This window comes from Perissodus microlepis, chromosome 12 (assembly GCF_051167445.1).
Source record: "Perissodus microlepis isolate ML-2025 ecotype Zambia chromosome 12, ASM5116744v1, whole genome shotgun sequence".
NCBI lineage: Eukaryota > Metazoa > Chordata > Actinopteri > Cichliformes > Cichlidae > Perissodus > Perissodus microlepis.
Window position 1 is genome coordinate 33,512,602 of NC_140472.1, and position 8,698 is coordinate 33,521,299.

The 8,698-nt window shown below is 41.1% G+C and overlaps 1 protein-coding gene across 1 annotated transcript in view; it reads left to right on the forward strand.

Moving 5' to 3' along the window:
- Nucleotides 1-335: 335 nt before the first annotated feature.
- The window catches only part of fgf5 (fibroblast growth factor 5), an 18,094-nt gene continuing 9,731 nt past the window's right edge, over nt 336-8,698 (forward strand). Inside the window, exons 1-2 of the mRNA XM_084947333.1 lie at nt 336-1,203; nt 5,168-5,271. Of these exons, the coding sequence (XP_084803459.1) occupies nt 993-1,203; nt 5,168-5,271 (315 nt within the window). The 5' untranslated portion in view covers nt 336-992. The remainder of the gene's footprint in view (nt 1,204-5,167; nt 5,272-8,698) is intronic.

Here is an 8,698-nt window from a genome sequence, read left to right on the forward strand (position 1 = left end):
CCAGTAAGATAAAGCCTGACAAAAATAAATATGCAGTTCTGTACAGAATCACGTAATCTTGCATCTTTGTGTTACTGGTTATAGGGCATGTTTTTATTTGGGGCTTTCAGTGTTTGGGCACTTTTCCTGGTGACATCTACTGCAAAAACAGCCATCCTAACGGGTCGTTCAACAGGTTCAAGGGGATATGACTTTTGAAGTAGCAAAAGTCAAACTTGGGTGGAAGGGAGGGAGAAATGTTATACATAAATATGTTACTCATATATTCTTCCTCATATTGTTTATTTATTTGTTGCATTAATCCATACCACAAACAGATAATTGCATTGTCTCTGCTCAGAATACATTAGTCAGCTTGACGCTTGTTCACCAAATGTGTGGACGCATCAGATGAAAAGGTGGACTGAGGCCTATAAATACGGCTGCCTGAGTGTCCGGTGAGCCAGTGTTAAAACCCTGCTGTACCACCTGAGGATCTCAGCCCGAACCTCTCTGAATTCACTCCTGCGAGCGGTGTTTCATTGTTGCCGTCCGGTGTTTCTTTTATGGAAAGAAGCGCCCACAGCGAAATGTTTTGTCCTCGTCGCTTCAAGTATGAATTAATCGCGTCCACGCTCTATTAACATGTCGTTTCCCTGTGCGTAAAATGCCGCGCTTAGTGCGTCCTGGCGCGGACGATTGCTTGGAAAATGTGCGGTGTCTGTCGCGTTTCCATCACGCCCCGCTGCTGTGGGTCGGTGCTGAGCAGGAGTGGCATCTCGGCGACAAAATCTGGATGAAAGAGCGTCCTTTAGAGCTCAGGCATGCATCGAGAAGTGAGATCATTGGCGTTATAAATATCCCCGTGCCAGCAGAACCACTCCAGCTACTGCAGCCGGGGTAATGCCTAGGAGCGCTGCATGCAGTGCGTGCGCACGGTTTCTGGTGCTCAGATCTCAGGAGCGAGACCAAAATGCTAGAAGTGGCCTCGCGGGTGTCTCCTTTTTGAAAGAATGAATGTTCCTCTTTACCTTCTGACCTTCGCTCACTTGATTTGCACCGCTGCGGGAGCGCAGCACGTCTCTTTGGAGCGCCAACTTCTGGAGGAGGGGATCCGTTCGGGACGCAGGACTTGCAGACTCTACTGTAGGGTTGGCATCGGCTTCCATCTCCAGATTCATCCCGACGGTAGAGTCAACGGCAGCCATGAGCCCAACCAGCTGAGTAAGTCATTCAGTCTGGCCTCACTGTGCACGAAGCAGCCTAACTACTAATTTATGAAGGTCTGAGGCGTGGATGAATCCGGTGCGTCCCGCTGAGAATGCGCACTTGGATCCTGTGTTTGTTCCAACTGATCCCCGTTCTGTCTGCAGCGATGTCTATTTTGACTGCCATCCCTGCAAGTTTGAACAATGATTTACACATAAAGACGGTAAGGAGCGCGCTGCTAAACTTAGGCTGTCCGAGCCTGTGAAATATCTGAGCAGGCATCTGTTTGACGAGCCTTGTTTGTGTCTCTCCGGGGATGTTGGCAGGTAGACTATTTGTAGAAGTAACAGGTGCAACAGGATGTATTGGACTGCGACTCAGCACGACTGACACAATCGCAACAACGCGACAATATGCACAAAAAACAGATTTCCTTTAAAACGTTTATTGTTTGTTGTACCTGCAAAGTTAATGATTTGAGCTGCAGACTAGCGCGCAAATAAAGTATTAAAGTGAAATTGATTTTCAGATGATTTAAGAGAAATAAGATTTTGGAACCACAAACAAACGCTGATGTTTGCAGTGCAGATATTCGACTTAAGCGTCATCCTGCACGCTGGATTGTTTAGGGCTGAAATTCTGAAATATTAATGATCATAAATGACAAAGATCAAACAAACAAGTTGATATTTGTTGTTGCTGATAAATGCATAGCAGAATTCAGGAATCACAGAGTAATATAGTTAAACGTATGGATTGGGTATGAATCTTACAGCTGCCTGTGTGTTTCTGAAGGGACGAACTAAAAAATATATAGATTTGGAAAATTGAATTATGACTTGAAATGTCTGAGGTGTAACCATTTCCTCCTGTTTCAAATTCATTTACACCTCTAAAAGGAGATGACTAACATCACAGTTTCACTAAATAATCTGACTTTTAGAGCATGCCTGGCACTTTGAAAGCTATCTGTTCACACTAAAAACTCCTTCACACTCCAGTGGATGTTGACCATGAACACTAGTTTCTAAGTGACAGCACAAAGTAATGTGCAATTTGACTGTAAACATTTATCTAAATAAAAACCCTTAAGGGAAAACGAACTGTTAAATTTAGCTGTTTCAAAATGCAAAAAGTCCCACCTCTCTGTTTATGAAGTCCTGTGTCAGCTAGGCCACAAAACTAAAGCCATAAATCAGATTTTCAGCTTTTACTGCACCATCAGATCCTTCATCGCTCATCCGTTGACGAAACAGCAAAAGCTCACCGTGAAAGTGCACTTGTGCCTCCATTTCATGGTCCCCTTTAGAAGAGTTGTCAGGTTACATGGATTTCAGCCATGTGGTTTTGAAGCCTGCATGACAGGGCAGCAGACTAGCAGGAGACTGGGCGTCTTGGATTTGTAATATGAAGATTCTTTTACCATCACGCAGCATCAGATTCAACTCTTAGATTTAACTCAAATGCTCACATTCGAGTTTGGATGCGAGACCTTTCTGCTTCAGGACAGCGGTTCTTTATTTATTGATTTATTTCTGTGTGGGTCCAACAGTGTGTGTGCATTTTTGGGGAGTTAGTTTCACAGTTCATTATATTTAATCTTTTGTTTAATGCAGTGGTTCAGGGACTTCTTCTGGCATTGACCGCTTCAGAAGCAGAAAAGGATTTATGCCCCACACCCCACAATTTACAGTTTTCTTAAAGGTTTTTTTTTTATCATAAAAAGAATCTGATTGAAATTTTAGTGACATAAAGATCAGCACAGTAGCATTCACACAGTCTTGCTGTTTATATTTCCCTCATAAATCATATTAAGCTTAGGTTTTCTCTATACTTTTCGTATGGCATTCAGTCAGTACTCTCACCTGCAGTAGTCTCTGAGCCTGTGTGTTGTTCCTCTAATTGAAAAAAAAGTGTATTTATCCAAGTTTATTCATGGCTCAAATACTCACATAAGCCATCAGCACAGGTACGGTTTAGTTCAACATGACACTCATAGGGTTACATTCTTATCACAGAGTGCTATCACTTAACCCCGTAAGACCCAATCCATCAAAAAATAGCCAGAAAATTCTGATTTTTTTGGAACTGAGATGTTTATCAACCCTTATAATAAAATCCACTTTTTTTGCTATATCATGCTGTGTATGATATATTTTTATTATATATGTTTTGTATCACATTTGTATCAATTGAGTGTTTTTGGCAACTTTTTGTTAACAACAATGTTAATTTTAGACAAAAAAAGAGTTTTGTCCATAACATTTTGAAATTATGGCGAGCACTGATCATGTCTGATCATGTCTCAGAAACTTATTTATCAAATATGATACCAAGGGTATTATAGGATCAACAATATCAAGCTTTTTGATGCATGCTCAATCATCCAGGAAAGTAAATCTCCAAAAAATTGATTCTGTTCATCTGGACGCAGCGTTTTGTGGGAGAAACATTTCGTCACTCATCCAGGTGACTTCTTCAGTCTCAGCTGACTGCAGGTTTCCCCAAATCTTATAAACAGTACATTTGCATAATGACTGAAACCAGCCCACTGAAGGAACAATGGGCTGGGAGGTCAGTTACTTAATCTTAATTATGCAAATTCTCATGACCACTGATCAACAACCACTGATCAAAGACCACTGATCAATGGCCATGAGTGCCATTCACAGAGACTCTCATCATCCACTGGAGCACAAACTGGGTGTCATCAGGACCCTACAACACAGAGCGAACACCATCCCCACTGACACAGCAGCCAGGGAGGCAGAAGAACAGCACATCAAGAAGGCCCTGAGTAAATGTGGTTATCCCAGCTGGACTTTTGTCAAAGCTGGAAAGGCACCTAAAGAAAGCTCCAGCCGATCCAGGAGAGAAGGACAACCGCTGCCCAAGCGAAAACCTGTAGTGATCCCATATGTGTCAGGAGTATCAGAGCAGTTGAGATGCATTTTTTCTAAACACTGGGTCTCTGTGGCTTTTAAACCCCAAAACACGCAGCACCAAAAACTGGTCCACCCCAAGGTCCCTTCAGTGGGCTGGTTTCAGTCATTATGCAAATGTACTGTTTATAAGATTTGGGGAAACCTGCAGTCAGCTGAGACTGAAGAAGTCACCTGGATGAGTGACGAAACGTTTCTCCCACAAAACGCTACGTCCAGATGAACAGATCAACTTTTTGGAGAATATCAAGCTTTGTTAGCAAGATATACTAATTTACTAATCATAACTAAAGGAATAACTTTGTGGATGGTCTGTTTATGTAGTTAGCTAGCTGCACTACAAATCACTGACAAGCCTCCAAACGTGGTCCAGTTCAGTGGCATGTCCAGTTAGGCACGTGCATTTGTTCAGAAAATTTCATATGGTATATTTGATGTAAATAACAAACACTTTGCACATCTCCATAGCAACACTTTAACGGTACACTTTTATGTTTGCATAAAATGTTTTCATTAATAATAAAAATGGTTTTGCTTATTATTTTTGTATGAAGCAACTTTGGTGTTTGGTCCTTCAGTGTTCAGCCATTAAACATGCCATGAACACTGAAGGAGGCGATGGTGGCGATAGGTTTGTGCCTCAGGAGGTGTTCTTCTGTGGCCCCCAAATATTTTATACACTAGTATCCCTCAGTTTGGTTCTTACTCATAACAACTGATTCCTCCAAAACAGCCCATAAAAATCTTTCGTCATAGAGATTTGGAATAATTAAAGATAGAACTACTGCTCCGTGTTCCCTTTTTTTTATTCATGCAAACACTAGCGATCTAAAGAAGCCTACTAAAGAGCCCACTAAGAGATAAGTCTCAACGGTGCAGCTGAACAGGATAACAGCGCTGACATGACAGCAGAGTAGATCATGTCAAAGTCTGTTATTCGGAGTGAGGACGAGCAGCAAGAGACAGAAAATCACAAGACGAGTAAAAATACATCCTGTCACCAGTCAATCATCAGATCATGTTGTTTGTCCTCTTAGGTGTCCTGGAGCTCTTTGCGGTTTCTCAAGGGGTCATCGGTATCAAAGGGGTCTACAGTAACAGATTCCTGGCCATGAATAAAAGAGGACGGCTGCACGCAACTGTAAGTATCCCACTCAGTTCCTACACTATTAAATTGACTCAGCACATACAGTGTGCGGATACTTGACGGGGCACAAAGCAAGTGCTGACTGGAATGTTGTTGCCCAATTAAGCAGCTTTTAATATGATTAATTAGTTATGTGCAGTTTGGATTTATAAAGGTCAGGGCCTTTTGCTAATGTTTACACTGTCATATATGCTTATATATTGTACGTTCATCATATTATTATTGCTAGCAAGCTGCCTTTTTCCATATCAGGCAGACACTGATCAACATTATTATCCAGCTGCAGACCTGTAATTACAATGTGTATTCGTCCACAAACTATTAAAGTGGATTACACAGAACACTAGCAGGGATATGGTGAGTGTGGAATCCGAGTGAAATCTGGTAACTTGCAGTGATGACATGTGAAATAACAGTTGATGCTACAAAAACTGTAACTAATAAGTTTTTGTAGTTTGAGTTTTTGTGCCAAACTCAGAATTAAGTTTGCCACTCAGATCCTGGCAGATAGCTGCCCTTCACTGAGCCTGGTTCTGCCGGTGGTTTCTTGCTGTTAAAAGGGATTTTCTCCTTCCCACATTCGCCAAGCCCTTGCTCATAGAGGGTCGTCAGATTCTTGGATTTTTTGTGTATTATTGTAGGGTCTTTACCTTAATATATATATAGAGCATTGACATGACTGTTGGTGCTATACTACTAAAGTCTTTGTAAGCTACCTAAATGAAAAAAATGAGGACAAGATGTGGATACAGACAATTAAACATGAAATGCTAACACAAGAAAGAAGTGGGAAATTTGGCTTCTGACATTCGGTATGCTAATGAGCGTAAAAGCATTTGGTAATGATCTGTATTAAACTTGTAAATCTTGACAGAGTATATGATCGATTATTCAGAAAGTACCATTATTCTTTGTGAGTGCACTAGCTAACTATAGTAGCTTGCTAACACATAGCTAGCTTTAGCTTTCTAAGAACAAACTACATATGGAGACAAATACCTGCTACTTGTAATTATGCTCAAGTGTTAGTCACTCACCTTGTTTGGTTAGTGAATATGCCACTCAGTAGCATATAGTGTAGTGCACTGGTGACTGCTGCTGCTAGAAATGGGTCTGTCAAGAAGTGTAAAGCTGGATGAAAGTGGCAAATTTCTTATAAAAACATACCTGCAAAGACTTAAAAACTTTAAGTATTGTCTTTGTTGACCACTCGTCGTGCTCTGAGACTTCCTGCAAACATATAAACTCAGCACCAGAATTTGTTAACGGTTATTTTCTGCTGATATGATGCTGCTTTCTGCTGGAATCAAACATCGTTTGGACTCGTGGTGCATTTATTCATTAGAATCTTTTCTGTTTGTTTTATTTATTAGCTTGTGCAGCTTTATATCTGTGCTGCATAACAAAAATCCCTAAATCTGACATCAGCATGTCACGGCACACTGCTGTAATCTGTAGGCACAGTTTTGAAGATTTTCAAATTCCCCCGAACACACAGTAAGTCCAAATCTACCCACAGCAGCTTGGCCTCGCCGCCGTGAGCAGGCCGGACAGCCAACAACCAGCCGCACTGACGAGTCATCAGCGGGAGTCTTGGCACGCACAGACATAGAAGCAGCTCCCGATTAGCATGTGCTAATGTGAAGAGCAGATTAATTCCAGTCTGGGACGTCTGATAGTATAAAGAGGAGTGAGCCATGAACTGAAAATCAATATGCTGAGTAAACAATCAGCTGGACAAGCAACAATCGGAGAGCCGGAGCGTCTGTGAGCTGCGGCGGTGCTCACGCTGAGCGATTTATGGCCCCTCAGCTCCCGGCATTGTTTCATGAAACCATGTCAGTGGGAAGCGATGCAGCGTTTTCCCTCAAAGTGGATTCTCAGCCACAGCTTGTTATTAAAATTATACACATGTGACTGTGTGCTATTCACCAGCAGAGATTTGTTAACCAGCTTATATTAGCCCCAAAATAAACTTTTTCGAGGTCTCAGTTCTTCACAAACAAGATTTCAATGTAAACTACGTCAGCTGGATATTAGGAGAAAACAATGTGACATAGCGCTGTTGGGTATTGCCTCAAACTAAAGACAATTATTTTTGTTCTTCTGGAAGTCTAGAGTACACAATCACCAAGGCTGTGGAACCACCACAACTGCGTTTGGTTGACTCTGTGGAATCCTTTAAAAAGCAGTTAAAAACTTTTTTGTTTAAACAGGCCTTCTTTTAATCAATACTTTTGAATTGTTTTGAATTTGCATTGTTTATATTGTCTATTTTATTACTTAATGTTTTCTTTATTTTAACCTTTGTGTACAGCGCCTTGTGACTGCCTGTCTACGAAAAGCGCTTAATAAATAAACCTTACCATACAATCATCACTGGATCAGGGATTTTCTGCTTGGTACCACAACTCCATGCCATGAACTGCATGGCTTATACTATGCAGAGGTCACCGACACTGTAATCCTAATCTGTTGGTGGTTTTGTGTGTTTTTTAGTTTATATGGACCAAGCATCACGCCTTAATGTTTCCAAGGATTATTTATTGGCCCCTACAAAAGTGTTCTTGATATACCGTCTCTGATTTTGAGGCCTCGAGATGAGTGTTTTCACAGTCACTTGACAAGTGAAGTCAAATATGCCACAGATGGTCCTCAATTCTGAGCAAAAGTTGCATTTTGGAGAGTGTTTGACCCAATAAACTCATCAGGAAAAAGTGTTAACAGAGGTCAAATCAGAAATCCTTTATCCCATAGACGAGTACGGGAGCAGAAATCTTCCTGCAGCCGTAGGTATTGCAATCTGGTGGCCTTAACATAGAATTCTGGTTTAATGCACTTTGCACTGGCTTCTTTTCCACTCTGGAAAAACTCATGTTTTATAACCTCATAGATCACGAGTGTGACCACAAAACATTTTACACTACACTAGGTACACTGTCATTGGCTAACGATGTAGTTCTACCTATTTTAGCCTAATTTTTAACTCTAATGAGGACCATGAGTCATACTGATAAATTTCATGTGTTCGTTATGACTTGAAAGTAGTGACTGACCTTATGAACTCCCCAGGAAAGATTTTATTCAGACTATAGAGCAAGGAAGCCATAGACATCTATAAGAATGAGAGTCGCCTCCTGCTGGTTAGTTGAAGGAATGCATGTTTAAGCCGCTTCAACATTGGCCTCACTTTCAGATCCATTTTCTATATATAGCATATTATTATCTGTAAAATAACTCTGAAACTTTCAGTGACATCTGTCTTGATAGTTGGAGTTCAGATTTTTTTCTTGCCACATTTCAACACTTTGCTGCCTCTGCAGGATGATCTCAGGCTTTTACGCTTATATTCTTGTGCACATTGCAGCTTATATAGTTGATATTTTCTTTCTTTGTAGTAGAGCTTCGCTGGTTAGATGCC